General features: G+C 44.2%; 1 protein-coding gene across 1 annotated transcript in view; it reads left to right on the top strand.

The window, feature by feature from the left end:
- dnah9l (dynein, axonemal, heavy polypeptide 9 like) overlaps positions 1-19782 on the top strand; it is a 329459-nt gene that overhangs the window by 143340 nt on the left and 166337 nt on the right. Inside the window, exons 39-40 of the mRNA XM_067988173.1 lie at positions 7155-7232; positions 9659-9791. Coding sequence (XP_067844274.1) covers positions 7155-7232; positions 9659-9791 — 211 coding nt within the window. The remainder of the gene's footprint in view (positions 1-7154; positions 7233-9658; positions 9792-19782) is intronic.

Here is a 19782-nt window from a genome sequence, read left to right as displayed (position 1 = left end):
AGTAACCGAAGGGGACAGATTTAAGGCAAAAGAGCCAGAGGCGACGTGAGGAAACATTTTTTTAACGCAGCGAGTTGTAATGATCTGGAATGCTCTGCCTAAAAGGGTGGTGGAAACAGATTCGATAGTAACTTTCAAAAGGGAATTAGTTTAAATGCTTGAAGGGAAAAAAATAGAAGGCTATGGAGAATGAGCAAGGCAATAGGACTAATTAGATAGCTCTTTCAAAGAGGCATGCTGGGCAGAATGGCCTCCTCCTGTACTGTACTTACTGTGGTGATATGAAATGAAAGAGGTTCCCAGGCACATGAAAGTTCTTTAAGTGGACTTTCCGCACTTAAAACTTTTAAAATAGTAAAACGCAAAAATGTGCTTGAAGAACTTATAGCCTGTTCTTGGGATCCCTCTGCCACTCTTACGAGACACTGGTACTCCCTTGTGTTTCCGACCACCATTCCCAATGCTCCCAAATCCTGCAACCATTCTGCCAATGCTCCCAGATCTTTGTACCTCCACCAACCTTGCTCCATGAACATTCGCCCAATGCTGCAAGGGCCATCCTCCCAACCCACAGACTTCCCCATTTTCCAGAACTGCTACACACAGTTTCTACCTCCTAACTCCATGCAACAACTTCCCTCCCACCTTCATCTGTATCCTGTAAGGATAAAATTACATAGTTAAATGATTGTTTGCAACTAATCAAAGCCACTGATTTACAGTTTCCATGCAAATATGCATGTAATGATGATACGTGAATCTGAAGATACTACCATAATACTCAATTTGATTTATTTAACTATTGTAAATCAGTGGCCCTGAGAAGATATTGAAAATTACATGAGATCAAAAGGATGTTGCTCCAAGTCATCATTACCTAAACCATGAGAGATGTGCTAGTAATATATTAATAGCCTTAAATATAGAACATACTTTCCATAATCATAGAATCATAGAATCATAGAAGTTACAACATGGAAACAGGCCCTTCGGCCCAACATGTCCATGTCGCCCAGTTTATACCACTAAGCTAGTCCCAATTGCCTGCACTTGGCCCATATCCCTCTATACCCATCTTACCCATGTAACTGTCCAAATGCTTTTTAAAAGACAAAATTGTACCCGCCTCTACTACTGCCTCTGGCAGCTCGTTCCAGACACTCACCACCCTTTGAGTGAAAAAATTGCCCCTCTGGACCCTTTTGTATCTCTCCCCTCTCACCTTAAATCTATGCCCCCTCGTTATAGACTCCCCTACCTTTGGGAAAAGATTTTGACTATCGACCTTATCTATGCCCCTCATTATTTTATAGACTTCTATAAGATCACCCCTTAACCTCCTACTCTCCAGGGAAAAAAGTCCCAGTCTGTCTAACCTCTCCCTATAAGTCAAACCATCAAGTCCCGGTAGCATCCTAGTAAATCTTTTCTGCACTCTTTCTAGTTTAATAATATCCTTTCTATAATAGGGTGACCAGAACTGTACACAGTATTCCAAGTGTGGCCTCACCAATGCCCTGTACAACTTCAACAAGACATCCCAACTCCTGTATTCAATGTTCTGACCAATGAAACCAAGCATCCCGAATGCCTTCTTCACTACCCTATCCACCTGTGACTCCACTTTCAAGGAGCTATGAACCTGTACTCCTAGATCTCTTTGTTCTATAACTCTCCCCAACACCCTACCATTAACGGAGTAGGTCCTGGCCTGATTCGATCTACCAAAATGCATCACCTCACATTTATCTAAATTAAACTCCATCTGCCATTCATCGGCCCACTGGCCCAATTTATCAAGATCCCGTTGCAATCCTAGATAACCTTCTTCACTGTCCACAATGCCACCAATCTTGGTGTCATCTGCAAACTTACTAACCATGCCTCCTAAATTCTCATCCAAATCATTAATATAAATAACAAATAACAGCGGACCCAGCACCGATCCCTGAGGCACACCGCTGGACACAGGCATCCAGTTTGAAAAACAACCCTCTACGACCACCCTCTGTCTTCTGTCGTCAATCCAATTTTGTATCCAATTGGCTACCTCACCTTGGATCCCATGAGATTTAACCTTATGTAACAACCTACCATGCGGTACCTTGTCAAAAGCTTTGCTGAAGTCCATGTAGACCACATCTACTGCACAGCCCTCATCTATCTTCTTGGTTACCCCTTCAAAAAACTCAATCAAATTCGTGAGACATGATTTTCCTCTCACAAAACCATGCTGACTGTTCCTAATTAGTCCCTGCCTCTCCAAATGCCTGTAGATCCTGTCCCTCAGAATACCCTCTAACAACTTACCCACTACAGATGTCAGGCTCACTGGTCTGTAGTTCCCAGGCTTTTCCCTGCCGCCCTTCTTAAACAAAGGCACAACATTTGCTACCCTCCAATCTTCAGGCACCTCACCTGTAGCGGTGGATGATTCAAATATCTCTGCTAGGGGACCCGCAATTTCCTCCCTAACCTCCCATAACGTCCTGGGATACATTTCATCAGGTCCCGGAGATTTATCTACCTTCCAGCACCTCCCTCTCTGTAATATGTACACTCCTCAAGACATCACTATTTATTTCCCCAAGTTCCCTAACATCCATGCCTTTCTCAACCGTAAATACCAATGCGAAATATTCATTTAGGATCTCACCCATCTCTTGTGGCTCCGCACATAGATGACCTTGTTGATCCTTAAGAGGCCCTACTCTCTCCCTAGTTACTCTTTTGCCCTTTATGTATTTGTAGAAGCTCTTTGGATTCTCCTTTGCATTATCTGTCAAAGCAATCTCATGTCCCCTTTTTGCCCTCCTGATTTCTCTCTTAACTCTACTCCGGCAAACTCTATACTCTTCAAGGGATCCACTTGATCCCAGCTGTCTATGCATGTCATATGCCTCCTTCTTCTTTCTGACTAGGGCCTCAATCTTCCGAGTCATCCAAGGTTCCCTACTTCTACCAGCCTTGCCCTTCACTTTATAAGGAATGTGCTTACCCTGAACCCTGGTTAACACACTTTTGAAAGCCTCCCACTTACCAGACGTCCCTTTGCCTGCCAACAGACTCTCCCAATCAACTTCTGAAAGTTCCTGTCTAATACCATCAAAATTGGTCTTTCCCCAATTTAGAATTTTAACTTTTGGGCCAGACCTATCCTTCTCCATAGCTATAAGTGTAACATTTACTTCCTGTAAGACTTTCGAGTTTCTGTCGTGCTTTTTCTGTCAACAATTTGCATTTATATAGCATCTTTAACGTAGTAAAATGTCCCAAGGCACTTCACAGGAGCGTTATCAAACAAAATTTGACATTGAGCCACATAAGGAGATGTTAGGTCAGGTGACCAAATGCTTGGTCAAAGAGGTAGGTTTTAAGGAGCGTCTTAAAGGAGGAGAGGGAGGTAGAGATGCGGTGAGGTTTCGGGAGGGAATTCCAGAGCTTAGGGCCTAGGCAGCTGAAGGTACGGCTGCCATTGATGGACCGATTAAAATCGGGGATGCGCAAGAGGCCAGAATTGGAGGAGCACGGCAATCTTGGAGGGATGTAGGGCTGGAGGAGGTTACAGAGGTGGGGAGGGATGAGGCCCTGGAGGGATTTGAAAACAAGTATGAGAATTTTAAAATTGTGGCATTGCCGGACCTGGAGCCAATGTAAGTCAGTGAGCACAGGGATAATGGGTGAACGGGACTTGGTGCGAGTTAGGATAGGGGCAGCAGAGTTTTGGATGAGCTCAAGTTTATGGAGGGTGGAAGATGGGAGGCTGGCCAGGAGAGCATTGGAATTGTCAAGTCTACAGGTAACAAGGGCATGAATGAGGGTTTCAGCAGCAGATGAGCTGAGGCGGGGTGGAGATGGGTGATGTTACCGAGGGTGAAGTAGGCGGTCTTGGTGATGGAGCGGATATGTAGTCGGAAGCTTATCTCGGTTGAATAGGACGCCAAGGTCGCAAACGGTCTGGTTCATCCTCAGACATTGGCTAGGGAGAGGGATGGAGTCGGTGGCTAGAGAACAAAGTTTGTGGCTGGTCAGAAGATGATGGCTTTGGTCTTCCAAATATTTAGTTGGAGGAAATTTCTGCTCATCCAGTACTGGATATCGGACAAGCAGCGTGACAAATCAAAGACAGTGGAGGGGTCGAGGGAGGTAGTGGTGAAGTAGAACTGGGTGTTGTCAGCGTACATGTGGAACCTGACGTTGTGTTTTCAGATGATGTTGCCAAGGGGCAGCATGTAGGTGAGAAATTGGAGGGGGTCAAGGATAGATCATTGGGGGAGTCCAGAGGTAACGGTGTGAGATTTGTTCAAAGGAGAACAGTGGCAAATGAGACCTAGAGATAAAGGCATATGAATTAAAAGCAGGGAGAGTAGCTGAAGAAACTACCAATGAGAACTATTAAGAACTCATGAAAACAACCAATCCTGAATGACCAGTCAGAATAACCTACAAATAAAAGAAAGGAGACAGTGAATTAAAATGGTTCAAATAATATTTCCAGGGCCTTTTGGCCACCATTTTTCCCAGTAACTGAAATTTGTTATCTCCAAAATAAGGTTTTAAACAAAATAAAAGCATTAAAAAATTACATATCTATAATAAATGATCAAATTTACTCATAGAATTGTTTTTTTTTATGTCTTATAATACATTCATTTAAAATTTTTCTTTCAACGCCATAGTCTGTCTCAAAACGTAGGCTTCAGTTTTCACTCTATGCCATTGCGAAGGAGCTACCAACTATGCCTCTGCAATCTGAACATGTGCAGTTTGCAAAGTTTTCCAATATGCATCAGTTGGTGGTTGTTTGGATTTTTCAAGTACAAGCTCTATCTTCTTGTTTTGTGACAGTATTTCTATGTTCTTTGTGTTCGAAAATGATTTGAAAACCACCTGTTTAAGCATTAATTTCAGGTAATCTTTCATATTTAAACCATCGCGTTCTAGTATTCAAGCGTAGGAGACCTCCAAAAACAGTTACTAGTGCATCAGCAGCCAGAAATCCTGTATGGTCCCTTTAAATACCTCTGGTGGAGGGTCCTCCAAGCAATCTTAGACATGCTCAGGTGGTCGAGGTTAAGACTGTGCATTGAGTCGAGCGTTAGACACCATTTTGGGACTTATCACTTTAAATCAGCGTTGCACACTGATTGGATCCATTTTCTCCTTACTTTACATGCTTCCAGCTTTCGGTATTTGCACATGCATTACTACCTATACCAAGATGGTGTCCGGCGCACGTCACGCTAGGAACGAGCGTGCGCTACCAAGACACCATCTTGGCACTTCAAGAGGCCGTGTAGCACCGAGACAACGGTCGCTACACGGCCCAATTTCTAGCTCTTAATCTATCTTTCCTTTTTTTTTCTCTTTCTTTCACACCCACCACTCTCTGGATTTTTTTTCTAGATTTGGCACTTTCTGTTTTTGCTCCCCAACCCAATAGTTTCTCTGGTGGTTGTCTCTGACTTGGGGTTCCCTTCCAGACTATGCTCACTTTCGGGATTTCTTCCAGACTGAATGTGCCCTCTCTGCCTCTGCAGTTCCTATCTAACGCTGTGCTCTTTCTCTCTAACTCTGTACTCTTTCTCTCTAACCCTGTGCTCTTTCTCTCTGGTGTTTTTCCAAGGCTTGATGCTTCCTTTGGGTTTATCCCACATTCAGTACTCTTGCTCTTGTGTCTCTCCCAGACTTACCGTGCTCTCCTTGGTGTTTCTCCTCAACTCAGCTCTCTCTCTGGATTTCTTCCAGATTCAATACTCTCTGGTGTTTCTCCTGGACTCGATATGCTCTCCTTGGTGTTTCTCCCCTCCTTGCAGTGGGAATGATGACAAGCTAGAATATTTTGCAGACGCTGATGAATGATGAGACACGAGACAGGGTTTTCCACCTTTGTGCTCACCAGTCCACAATTTCCTGCGTATTCACTTTAACGGGTGGAAAATTGAAGGCTCATTAATGCACAGGCAGAAAACCTTCGCCACTGTCTTCAGAATCACACTATAGATTCTTTTTCAATGTCTCATTGTCTCTTGCTCTTTGTATTATGCTCTCTTTTTCTCTTTTGTGTGAATATTGAGTAAGAACTAACAGACCTAATGTAAAATATGTAATTTTTTTTCTGTTTGTTATGTGTTTACTACAACATCAACAACAATTTGCATTTATATAGCACCTTTAACATAGTAAAACATCCCAAGGCGCTTCACAGGAACGTAATCAATCAAAATTTCACACCGAGCCACATAAGTATTAGGACAGATGACCAAAAGCTTGGTCAAAGAAGGAACGTCTTAAAGGAGGAGAGAGAGGTAGAGAGACGGAGAGGTTTAGGGAGGAAATTCCAGAGCTTAGGGCCTAGGCAGCTGAAGGCACGGCCGCCAATGGTGGATCGATAATAATTGGTGATGCGCAAGAGGCAAGAATTGGAGGAGCGCAGAGATCTTTTGAGGGTTGTAGGACTGGAGGAGGTTACAGAGATAGGGAGGGGGGGGGGGGCCACATTGGGATTTGAAAACAAGGATGAGAATTTTAAAATCAAGGCATTCCTGGACCGGGAGCCAATGTAGGTCAACGAGCACAGGGGTGATTGGTGAACTGGACTAGGTGCGAGAACGTTACTGGGAAGCTTATTTCTGAGGGTTTCTTTTTCTCAAAAGACAAACAAATTGAATTTTGAAAATTTTTCTGTTAAGCAGAGCAGGCTAACTGATTTGATCTTTGTTTGAGAAGCTAATTATGTCATTTGTGTTATCTGATTGTAAACATTTCACTTAATTACAGCTGTATTAGTTGTAGATTAATGGTACAGTCAGCAACTACAAATGTTATGTTTTTTCAAATGGCTCGAAAGGTCAGACATTTGTGTCAGGAGTTTCCTTGGCGCTTCTTCCATTCTGCCATCGTATCTTTGGAACCATTTACGCATATAAATGGAGTTTCTGCCAAAGTTATGGCGCCAAAGAAGCAGGAAAAGCCCTGAGGAAATTCACATCCTTGGTGTAGCCTTTAGTTGTGATCAGATGTCCCATCATGCTACAGTTGATAGGTTTGTTCTGATGCCATTGGACTCATTAAGTAAAGTTGTCTATTGCAATAGCTGCTTAGTCTCACCAGACTTTCATAACTGTTGTTTATATTTGTGTTCTGTCTCACAGGTTACGCAACTAGAGGAGCTGTTGGCAGTGCGACATTCAGTTTTTGTTGTGGGTGTTGCTGGAACTGGCAAAAGTCAGGTAAGTGAAGACACTCAAGGTTTATCACAGACCAAACCTACAGGAATGTAGGCCAAGTAGAACTGTGGTCCCTTAAATCATTAATCTGTCTTGTGCATGTTGATTTTTAAATGACAAAATTTAAAAACAGATGTTTGGATGGTGTTTTATCACAAACACCCTCTACTACAAATGTTAGGACAGGAGTTCATGCTCAATTCTCCAATCGTATGCTCCTCATCTCCAAGAGGAGGTGCCAATCTGAAACCAGACAGTTCCTACAGGGAGGTTGGGGAAATTGGTGGACCAGTTTTCTCTCATGCAGCTCCCTGTGGCTGGACTAAAATCAAAATATGGCAGGGAAAAATCTGAGAAAGGGACAGAAAATAAAAATCCTTTTCTTAAAAAAAGGGGATAATTTTTTAAGATTCTTTTGTTCATTGAATCACACGGTGATCAATGGGTGCATCCTTAATTATTCAAAAACTCATAACTGTATATATTTCCTTCATACAATGATCTCGGACAGCACGATATTTGTTTTAAACAATACAGGTACTGTAAATTATGATGATTACAATGTCTATATTTTTATATTAAGAAAAATGGACAAAATCCATATATACTTCATGAGGATTGTAGTACTTTGATTTATAATTACATATCTATTATAAAACAAAACATTACCTAACTACCTCTACACACCTGCCAAACATGTAGATACATATTTTCCCAGGCTCATTTGCTCTCATTTCATTTCTTGCATCTCTCACTTTAAGAAACCATTTCTTGTAATTATCAGCCTTGGGTCTTGTGTATTTTCATGTTCTGATTGCATATTACTTTATCTTAGTGGGATCCAACAAAGCCAATCCAGTTTGTAGATTCAGAACAGCCATTACTATATGTAGAATTGGATTCCATGAGATGTGTACCCTCAGTTTTATTCTACATACATTTAAGAACTTATCCTCAAGATGAGTGAACCAGCATCATTTGCCAGTAATTTCTTACTTTCCTCCACATTTTCCAAAAGTGTGCTTATGCCCCTTAAAACTATCAAACTAGCATGGATTTTAACTGTCAGCAAGTTGCTGGCGAGTTAATTTCCCACCCACAGAAGAATGAGACACGGCTGACTTTAACAGCAGGTTTCATTTAAATCCCACCAGTTGACTTCCTGCCCGGGCGGGATGTGGCAGAAAATTGCATGTGTTCGTGGAGTTTGGCTGCATGGGGAAGATCCTATGGCCTGGCATCACTGTGGAAGGGGAACCTGGGCTTTGGAAGAACAATGGAGGGGAACCTGAACCTTGGGAGAAGTTGGGATGGAATGTAGCTCACTGGTGAACTCCTAAGGATGGTACGTCAGCAGTGGGAGGAGGGAAAAGGCTAGTGGAGGTGGTATCTCAGGTCTGACAACACTGGTTTGTACATTTTCTAAGAAAATCTAGTGCTTTGTGATTGATCCTGGGATTTTTGTCTCTCTGTGTTAGTCTGTGTGTGTGTGTGTGTGTGTGTGTGTGTGTGTCTCTGTCTCTCTCTCTCTCACAGCTCTCATTAATTACAATGTTTACATTTTCAGCTTTTCTGTTTGCTGAAAAGCTTTCAAAATTCAACTCATTTTAAAAAATTTTTCGGGTGGATGTAAAAGATCCTATGGCACTATTCGAAGAAGAGTCGACCCAGCATTGCCCTAAAGTTTCCTGAAGGCCTTCTAAGGGTTGGAGCTTCCAGCTGTCTCAAACAAGGGGAATTCTCCCAGTGTTCCAGCCAACATTTGTCCCTCAACCAACTCCTCTGCTCTTCTTCAAATAGTGCCATGGGATCTTTTAGGCCCATCTGAGAGGGCAGATGGTTTAACTCACTCAGTACTGCAAGTATAAAGTAAATTATATTCAACCATTAATAATCGGGAAATAGAAAATTTACAAATATACCGGTGCGCTTGGATATGCTATTCTGAGATGGGACCAAGGACTAGATTTACACTCTGTGTATGAAAGGGCAAATTAGAATAAGCTTTACTTTGCATCTGAGTATGCCATGTCTGACCTGGGCGTGCTTTATGGTTCAAATTGGTTATATTCCATTCCCCAGCTTTCTTCCACTTCCCCCATCAGCCATCCTGTAGCCTCTCTTAAGTGAGATTACCAATTTAGTGCCAAGTTAGGCTGTTTTTCTCCCATGGGCCCTTGTCCACAAGGAATTAAATTAACGGCCCATACTTGAGGGATGCTTAAAGACAGCAAGGAAAGGAGACTATCAGTCTGAGCTGGATTTGAAACCAGATGAAAAACCAGTGTCTAATACCACTGCACCATCCAGTCTCCCCAGGTTGTAAGGAATCATTGCGAGTCATAAATCAATGCCCAGCAACCTCTAGAAATGTATTCTGTAGCTACAAGAATATAAACAATATGACTGCACTTGCCTAATGCTTACAGATATTAAGAACTCTTCACAGGACTTATGCCAACATGAAGTTAAAGCCAATCTGGTGTGACATAAACCCCAAAGCCGTGACCACAGATGAGCTATTTGGATTTTTGCACCCTGCTACACGCGAATGGAAGGATGGTAAGTATAATGAAATTAGAAAGTTAAGCCTTTGAATGTAATAGAGATAATAGTGAATTTTATCATTGGATGATTGTAACTTTCCATTGAGAGTTACCTACCCTAATTATTCAGCAAGTCAAAGCATTTCTGCTTCTCTGATCTAAACCCAGGTCTTTATTGTGCATCTGTCAAAACAAGTAGATTGTGCAGTTGATTGAATGGGCTGCTGATGGGACCAGATGGATCCCCCTTTATAAAAGAATGCTAGAGAGGATAGATGGAGGAAAATATAGTTTGAGCACCTTTCTACAATATATTGAGTCTTTTATTCTTATTGAAGGGTGAGTCTGAATGATCTGCGTAAACCCAGGATAGCCATTCATTGCAATCTAATTTTGGATGAACTGAGAGGCTATTTCAAATTATGTACCCTAAGCAGTTAATTGGTGCAGCTAAGCAATATCATCGACATCAGAAACTACACGCCATCCACTTGGATTCTTAAGAACTAGGGTATCACTATTTTGCCAATTTTTGGGGGCCTGGTAAAGTAACAGGAAATTCTTGCTATGAGAAATTGCTATTTTGGGAACATCTATTCAAATTTTGAATTATTTGTGTATGATTTTGCAAATAATCTCTTGATGGTCATCGAAATTGCTCTTGACTGCTACAGAATTATTGTTAGAGGCAATTCCTGTCTTCTACTACATCTTCATGACACAACAAAAAAACAGCTACAATGAGTTAGTCTTAAAAGCTAAACAATTCCAAGCAAAGTAAGCTAACAAAAAGGGTTGTGCAGATATGCGAAACAGCTTCAAAAAAAAGCTAACACAGCCCCAGAAAAGCTGACAACTTAAAAACAGCCCTGGATATAGTGCTTTTGACACACACAGATATGAAGTTACACTGAGTGCAGTGGGGACCAGCTTGTAAAAACTTAAGTTGTAGGTATATCCAAAATTCAATCACTTTTATGAGGGGAAAAAATTCATGTTTATAAAAGTGCAGTTTGAAGCATTGGCAAATTTAGAACTGACTGACTGACTGGAGATTTGAGTGCTGAAGGCAAGAGATATATTTAATGAGATTCTGGGAGCATGTGCCCTTTCAAAAAAAACATTGATTTTAGACAGGTGCATTTCTCAGGCCTTTTTGAGCTTGCTGTATTTCTGCCTTTCAAGCCAAAAATAATTTCTCCAGCAAGGGTTATATGTAACTTCAAATAAAATTAGCTCTATCGACTTCAATATAACTTTGTAGGATAAAGTTAAAATAAATGGGTTAAAGCCTCCCAAGTGGCAAGGTAAAGATTATTATAGAAGGGTGCAAAGGATTTCCAAGAGGAAGAGGACTAGCCAGAAGTTGTGATTCATGTTGGAACCAATAATGTTAGAAGGAGTTGAAACTGAAATGCTCCAATGTGAGTTTCAGCAGTTAGGAGATAGATTAAAGAGCAGGACCTTGAGCGTAGTAATCTCCAGATTGCTCCCAGTGCCATGTGGCAGTTAGTATAGGAATAGCAAGATAAGGGAGTTAAATGTATGGCTGGAGAGATTGTGTAGGAGGGAAGGGTTCAGATTCCTGGGACATAGGGACTAGTTCTGAGTCAAGAATGACTTGTACAGGATGAATGGGCTTCACCTGAATGTGGCTGGAGACGATATCCTCACTGGGAGAGTAATTATTGCTGTAGCAAGGGTTTAAAATAATATGGCAGGGGAAGGGGAAAAACAAGATGAGGGAAGAAAATGGAGAACAAAATTTATAAGGAGAGTAGGAAAGATAAAAGAGGAAAAACAGGAAAGTTATAAAGGACAGATCAGAAGGAGGAGGGATTAAAATAAGTAACATTGTCAAAACAGGCAAAGGCACATTTGAGGTGTAAAAATATATAAATAATATATGCAGAAAGTAAAACAAATAAAATTGGTCAGCTAGGGGCTCAAATTGCTTTGGGTAAATGATGTAATAGTGTTAACAGAGATGTGGGTTATGCTGGAAAGGGGCTGGGAACTGAGTATTCCTGGTTGCAAAATATTTAGATGGGCTAGAGTTGGAGAAAAGGGAGGAGAGGTAGGTTGTGTCCAATCAGAAAATCCAAGCCACAGATGAGCCATTGAAGAGGTCACAGCTTTTTCTCCTTTATTTTAAACTGTTGATGTCATTAGTGGACAATAGCCAGGACTCTCCAAACAGTTGATATGCAATGATTAATGGTGACAAGTATTGAAACATTACCAAAAACATTATTATTAGTGTATAAAACAGAACAATATAAATTACAATTGCAAGTTAAAAGACCATTAAGTTACTGGTATCTCTGTATACAATGCATGGAAGTTATACAAGAACATAGGAACAAGAGTAGGTCATTAAGCCCATCAAGCTGATTCTACCATTTTGTAAGCCATGGCAGCTCTATCTCTAACCCTAATTTTGTGCCCTCTAACCATGTATCTTAATAGCCTTACTTCCAAAGTAAGCATCTCCCCTTTAAAGAACTCAATTGATTCGGCATGTTTGACTTTCTGGGATAATGCATGCCAACCACCAGCTTTTTAAGATCAAATTCAGCATTTCAACTTGTGCCAGTTTTCCAGTGCTTCATGAGAAAAATCTGTTTTTTTCACTGAGTTTGGAGATTATTAATATAAACCAATCCGATCGGTTGGAGGGTATATTTGAAGGTCTTTAGAATTAGATGTCACTTTCTCCAACTGTTATTTGTGCACAAACTTGTGGCGACATTTTTTTCAGATGAGCTGATGGTTTCTGAGAGTTACAAGGTAGGTTTATTTAACCTCAAAGTTCTACATAACAAATAAACTGCTAAAATACAGCTTTTAAAATCATATTTATTAGTCTGAATAGGAACTTCCTGGGGCATACCCAGCTATCGTCTTATGTGAAGGTTTATTTTCTTAATGACTAGTTGCAGCTGCTTTTCTGAGATAAGGAGGATGTTCTCTGCTGTGAATACATTAACTTGCTTTATCTGAGCCCTCCTGTACCTGCACTTATGGAATTACCAAGATTGGGAAATAAAATAGTGAGAGGGATTGGAGCGGTGATAAGTTTGCTTTCAATTTTAAAAAAAAACACCGGATGTTCCAGGCTTAAGATTTTACCTCAAAGTACTGTTTTTAAAAATTTGTTCACAGGAAATGGATGACACTGGGAAGGCATTTATTGCCCATCCCTAGTTGCCCTGAGAGGGGTAGTTGTTAAACTGCTGCCATCGTGTGTGATGATGATGTGTCGTGTGATGATGATGTGTCGTGTGATGATGCTGCCGTCGTGTGATGATGATGTGTCGTGTGATGATGCTGCCGTCGTGTGATGATGCTGCCGTCGTGTGATGATGCTGCCGTCGTGTGATGATGCTGCCGTCGTGTGATGATGCTGCCGTCGTGTGATGATGCTGTGTTGTGTGATGATGCTGTGTTGTGTGATGATGCTGCCGTCGTGTGATGATGCTGCCGTCGTGTGATGATGCTGTGTTGTGTGATGATGCTGTGTTGTGTGATGATGCTGCCGTCGTGTGATGATGATGTGTTGTGTGATGATGCTGCCGTTGTGTGATGATGCTGCCGTCGTGTGATGATGCTGCCGTCGTGTGATGATGCTGCGTCGTGTGATGATGCTGCGTCGTGTGATGATGCTGTGTCGTGTGATGATGCTGTGTTGTGTGATGATGCTGCCGTCGTGTGATGATGCTGCCGTCGTGTGATGATGCTGCCGTCGTGTGATGATGCTGTGTCGTGTGATGATGCTGCCGTCGTGTGATGATGCTGCCGTCGTGTGATGATGCTGTGTTGTGTGATGATGCTGCCGTCGTGTGATGATGCTGTGTCGTGTGATGATGATGTGTCGTGTGATGATGCTGTGTTGTGTGATGATGCTGCCGTCGTGTGATGATGCTGCCGTCGTGTGATGATGCTGTGTTGTGTGATGATGCTGTGTTGTGTGATGATGCTGTGTCGTGTGATGATGCTGTGTCGTGTGATGATGCTGTGTCGTGTGATGATGCTGTGTCGTGTGATGATGCTGTGTTGTGTGATGATGCTGTGTTGTGTGATGATGCTGTGTTGTGTGATGATGCTGTGTTGTGTGATGATGCTGCCGTCGTGTGATGATGCTGCCGTCGTGTGATGATGCTGTGTTGTGTGATGATGCTGTGTTGTGTGATGATGATGTGTTGTGTGATGATGATGTGTTGTGTGATGATGCTGTGTTGTGTGATGATGCTGTGTTGTGTGATGATGCTGTGTTGTGTGATGATGCTGCCGTCGTGTGATGATGCTGTGTCGTGTGATGATGCTGCCGTCGTGTGATGATGCTGCCGTCGTGTGATGATGCTGCCGTCGTGTGATGATGCTGTGTCGTGTGATGATGCTGTGTCGTGTGATGATGCTGCCGTCGTGTGATGATGATGTGTCGTGTGATGATGATGTGTCGTGTGATGATGCTGTGTCGTGTGATGATGCTGTGTTGTGTGATGATGCTGCCGTCGTGTGATGATGCTGTGTTGTGTGATGATGCTGTGTTGTGTGATGATGCTGCCGTCGTGTGATGATGCTGCCGTCGTGTGATGATGATGTGTCGTGTGATGATGCTGTGTTGTGTGATGATGCTGCCGTCGTGTGATGATGCTGCCGTCGTGTGATGATGCTGCCGTCGTGTGATGATGATGTGTCGTGTGATGATGCTGTGTCGTGTGATGATGCTGTGTCGTGTGATGATGCTGCCGTCGTGTGATGATGCTGTGTCGTGTGATGATGATGTGTCGTGTGATGATGCTGCCGTCGTGTGATGATGCTGCCGTCGTGTGATGATGATGTGTCGTGTGATGATGCTGTGTCGTGTGATGATGCTGTGTCGTGTGATGATGCTGCCGTCGTGTGATGATGCTGTGTCGTGTGATGATGCTGTGTCGTGTGATGATGCTGTGTCGTGTGATGATGCTGTGTCGTGTGATGATGCTGTGTCGTGTGATGATGCTGTGTTGTGTGATGATGCTGTGTCGTGTGATGATGATGTGTCGTGTGATGATGATGTGTCGTGTGATGATGATGTGTCGTGTGATGATGATGTGTCGTGTGATGATGCTGTGTTGTGTGATGATGCTGTGTTGTGTGATGATGCTGTGTTGTGTGATGATGCTGTGTCGTGTGATGATGCTGCCGTCGTGTGATGATGCTGCCGCCGTGTGATGATGCTGTGTTGTGTGATGATGCTGTGTTGTGTGATGATGCTGTGTTGTGTGATGATGCTGCCGTCGTGTGATGATGCTGCCGTCGTGTGATGATGCTGTGTTGTGTGATGATGCTGTGTCGTGTGATGATGCTGTGTCGTGTGATGATGCTGTGTCGTGTGATGATGCTGTGTCGTGTGATGATGCTGTGTCGTGTGATGATGCTGTGTCGTGTGATGATGCTGTGTCGTGTGATGATGCTGTGTTGTGTGATGATGCTGTGTTGTGTGATGATGCTGTGTTGTGTGATGATGCTGTGTTGTGTGATGATGCTGCCGTCGTGTGATGATGCTGTGTTGTGTGATGATGCTGCCGTCGTGTGATGATGCTGTGTTGTGTGATGATGCTGTGTTGTGTGATGATGATGTGTTGTGTGATGATGCTGTGTTGTGTGATGATGCTGTGTTGTGTGATGATGCTGTGTTGTGTGATGATGCTGCCGTCGTGTGATGATGCTGTGTCGTGTGATGATGATGTGTCGTGTGATGATGCTGCCGTCGTGTGATGATGCTGCCGTCGTGTGATGATGCTGTGTCGTGTGATGATGCTGTGTCGTGTGATGATGCTGCCGTCGTGTGATGATGTGTCGTGTGATGATGCTGTGTTGTGTGATGATGCTGTGTTGTGTGATGATGCTGCCGTCGTGTGATGATGCTGTGTTGTGTGATGATGCTGCCGTCGTGTGATGATGCTGCCGTCGTGTGATGATGCTGTGTTGTGTGATGATGCTGCCGTCGTGTGATGATGCTGTGTTGTGTGATGATGCTGTGTTGTGTGATGATGATGTGTTGTGTGATGATGCTGTGTTGTGTGATGATGCTGTGTTGTGTGATGATGCTGTGTTGTGTGATGATGCTGCCGTCGTGTGATGATGCTGTGTCGTGTGATGATGATGTGTCGTGTGATGATGCTGCCGTCGTGTGATGATGCTGCCGTCGTGTGATGATGCTGTGTCGTGTGATGATGCTGTGTCGTGTGATGATGCTGCCGTCGTGTGATGATGTGTCGTGTGATGATGCTGTGTTGTGTGATGATGCTGTGTTGTGTGATGATGCTGCCGTCGTGTGATGATGCTGTGTTGTGTGATGATGCTGCCGTCGTGTGATGATGCTGCCGTCGTGTGATGATGCTGCCGTCGTGTGATGATGCTGTGTCGTGTGATGATGCTGTGTCGTGTGATGATGCTGTGTCGTGTGATGATGCTGTGTCGTGTGATGATGCTGCCGTCGTGTGATGATGCTGCCGTCGTGTGATGATGCTGCCGTCGTGTGATGATGCTGCCGTCGTGTGATGATGCTGTGTCGTGTGATGATGCTGTGTCGTGTGATGATGATGTGTCGTGTGATGATGCTGCCGTCGTGTGATGATGCTGCCGTCGTGTGATGATGCTGTGTTGTGTGATGATGCTGTGTCGTGTGATGATGCTGCCGTCGTGTGATGATGCTGCCATCGTGTGATGATGCTGCCGTCGTGTGATGATGCTGTGTCGTGTGATGATGCTGCCATCGTGTGCCGTCGTGTGATGATGCTGTGTCGTGTGATGATGCTGTGTCGTGTGATGATGCTGTGTCGTGTGATGATGCTGTGTCGTGTGATGATGCTGTGTCGTGTGATGATGCTGTGTCGTGTGATGATGCTGCCGTCGTGTGATGATGCTGCCGTCGTGTGATGATGCTGCCGTCGTGTGATGATGCTGTGTTGTGTGATGATGCTGCCGTCGTGTGATGATGCTGCCGTCGTGTGATGATGCTGCCGTCGTGTGATGATGATGTGTCGTGTGATGATGCTGTGTCGTGTGATGATGCTGTGTCGTGTGATGATGCTGCCGTCGTGTGATGATGCTGCCGTCGTGTGATGATGCTGCCGTCGTGTGATGATGATGTGTCGTGTGATGATGCTGTGTCGTGTGATGATGCTGTGTCGTGTGATGATGCTGTGTCGTGTGATGATGCTGTGTCGTGTGATGATGCTGTGTCGTGTGATGATGCTGCCGTCGTGTGATGATGCTGTGTTGTGTGATGATGCTGTGTCGTGTGATGATGCTGTGTCGTGTGATGATGCTGCCGTCGTGTGATGATGCTGTGTTGTGTGATGATGCTGCCGTCGTGTGATGATGCTGTGTCGTGTGATGATGCTGTGTCGTGTGATGATGCTGTGTCGTGTGATGATGCTGTGTCGTGTGATGATGCTGTGTCGTGTGATGATGCTGCCGTCGTGTGATGATGCTGCCGTCGTGTGATGATGCTGCCGTCGTGTGATGATGCTGTGTCGTGTGATGATGCTGCCGTCGTGTGATGATGCTGCCGTCGTGTGATGATGCTGCCGTCGTGTGATGATGCTGCCGTCGTGTGATGATGCTGTGTCGTGTGATGATGCTGTGTCGTGTGATGATGCTGCCGTCGTGTGATGATGCTGTGTCGTGTGATGATGCTGCCGTCGTGTGATGATGCTGTGTCGTGTGATGATGCTGCCGTCGTGTGATGATGCTGCCGTCGTGTGATGATGCTGTGTTGTGTGATGATGCTGTGTCGTGTGATGATGCTGTGTTGTGTGATGATGCTGTGTCGTGTGATGATGCTGTGTCGTGTGATGATGCTGCCGTCGTGTGATGATGCTGCCGTCGTGTGATGATGCTGTGTCGTGTGATGATGCTGCCGTCGTGTGATGATGCTGTGTTGTGTGATGATGCTGTGTCGTGTGATGATGCTGTGTCGTGTGATGATGCTGCCGTCGTGTGATGATGCTGTGTCGTGTGATGATGCTGCCGTCGTGTGATGATGATGTGTTGTGTGATGATGCTGTGTCGTGTGATGATGCTGTGTCGTGTGATGATGCTGTGTCGTGTGATGATGATGTGTCGTGTGATGATGCTGCCGTCGTGTGATGATGCTGCCGTCGTGTGATGATGCTGCCGTCGTGTGATGATGCTGCCTTCGTGTGATGATGCTGCCGTCGTGTGATGATGCTGCCGTCGTGTGATGATGCTGTGTCGTGTGATGATGCTGCCGTCGTGTGATGATGCTGTGTCGTGTGATGATGCTGTGTCGTGTGATGATGCTGTGTCGTGTGATGATGCTGTGTCGTGTGATGATGCTGCCGTCGTGTGATGATGCTGTGTCGTGTGATGATGCTGCCGTCGTGTGATGATGCTGTGTCGTGTGATGATGCTGTGTCGTGTGATGATGCTGTGTCGTGTGATGATGCTGTGTCGTGTGATGATGCTGTGTCGTGTGATGATGCTGCCGTCGTGTGATGATGCTGTGTCGTGTGATGATGATGTGTTGTGTGATGATGCTGCCGTCGTGTGATGATGCTGCCGTCGTGTGATGATGCTGTGTCGTGTGATGATGCTGTGTCGTGTGATGATGCTGTGTCGTGTGATGATGCTGTGTCGTGTGATGATGCTGCCGTCGTGTGATGATGCTGTGTCGTGTGATGATGATGTGTCGTGTGATGATGCTGTGTCGTGTGATGATGATGTGTCGTGTGATGATGCTGTGTTGTGTGATGATGCTGTGTTGTGTGATGATGCTGTGTTGTGTGATGATGCTGTGTTGTGTGATGATGCTGTGTCGTGTGATGATGCTGCCGTCGTGTGATGATGCTGCCGTCGTGTGATGATGCTGCCGTCGTGTGATGATGCTGTGTCGTGTGATGATGCTGCCGTCGTGTGATGATGATGTGTCGTGTGATGATGCTGTGTCGTGTGATGATGCTGTGTCGTGTGATGATGCTGTGTCGTGTGATGATGCTGTGTCGTGTGATGATGCTGCCGTCGTGTGATGATGCTGCCGTCGTGTGATGATGCTGTGTCGTGTGATGATGCTGTGTCGTGTGATGATGCTGTGTCGTGTGATGATGCTGTGTCGTGTGATGATGCTGCCGTCGTGTGATGATGCTGTGTCGTGTGATGATGCTGTGTCGTGTGATGATGCTGCCGTCGTGTGATGATGCTGCCGTCGTGTGATGATGCTGCCGTTGTGTGATGATGCTGCCGTCGTGTGATGATGCTGTGTCGTGTGATGATGCTGTGTCGTGTGATGATGCTGCCGTCGTGTGATGATGCTGCCGTCGTGTGATGATGCTGCCGTCGTGTGATGATGCTGTGTCGTGTGATGATGCTGTGTCGTGTGATGATGCTGCCGTCGTGTGATGATGCTGTGTCGTGTGATGATGCTGCCGTTGTGTGATGATGCTGCCGTCGTGTGATGATGCTGTGTCGTGTGATGATGCTGTGTCGTGTGATGATGCTGCCGTCGTGTGATGATGCTGACCTTTGGCCTTCGCATGCCTATTGTTGCAAATCACATTTTTCCAGATTTCAGTTTTTTTAATGATCAGTGTCTAATGATTTTTATTTTCAGTGCAAGAAAATACAACCTTTTTGACAGGCACAAAAGAGCAACATAAGATAGAAATACAGAAATTTTACAGCACAGTAGAAGGCAATTTGGCCACTTGTGCCTCACCGAAAGAGTTATCCGTTTAGTCCCAATCCCCTAACCTTTCCCTATATACTTTTAAATGTTTATTTTTCAAATATTTATCTATGTCCCATTCAAAAGCTGTTTTGGATTTTGCTTCAGGCATTCCATGTTCTAATAACCTTCTATGTTTTTTAAAAAAAACAATTTTCTTAACCTTGCCCTTTGTTCTTTTGATCTTAAATTTATGACCTCTGGTTATGGACTCACTGACTGGTGGATACAGATTTTCCCTATTTATCTTATCAAAACCCCTAATAGTTTT

The sequence above is a fragment of the Heptranchias perlo genome, chromosome 7 (assembly GCF_035084215.1).
Source record: "Heptranchias perlo isolate sHepPer1 chromosome 7, sHepPer1.hap1, whole genome shotgun sequence".
In the NCBI taxonomy this organism is placed as follows: domain Eukaryota; kingdom Metazoa; phylum Chordata; class Chondrichthyes; order Hexanchiformes; family Hexanchidae; genus Heptranchias; species Heptranchias perlo.
This window is presented reverse-complemented; position numbering and strand designations above follow the sequence as displayed.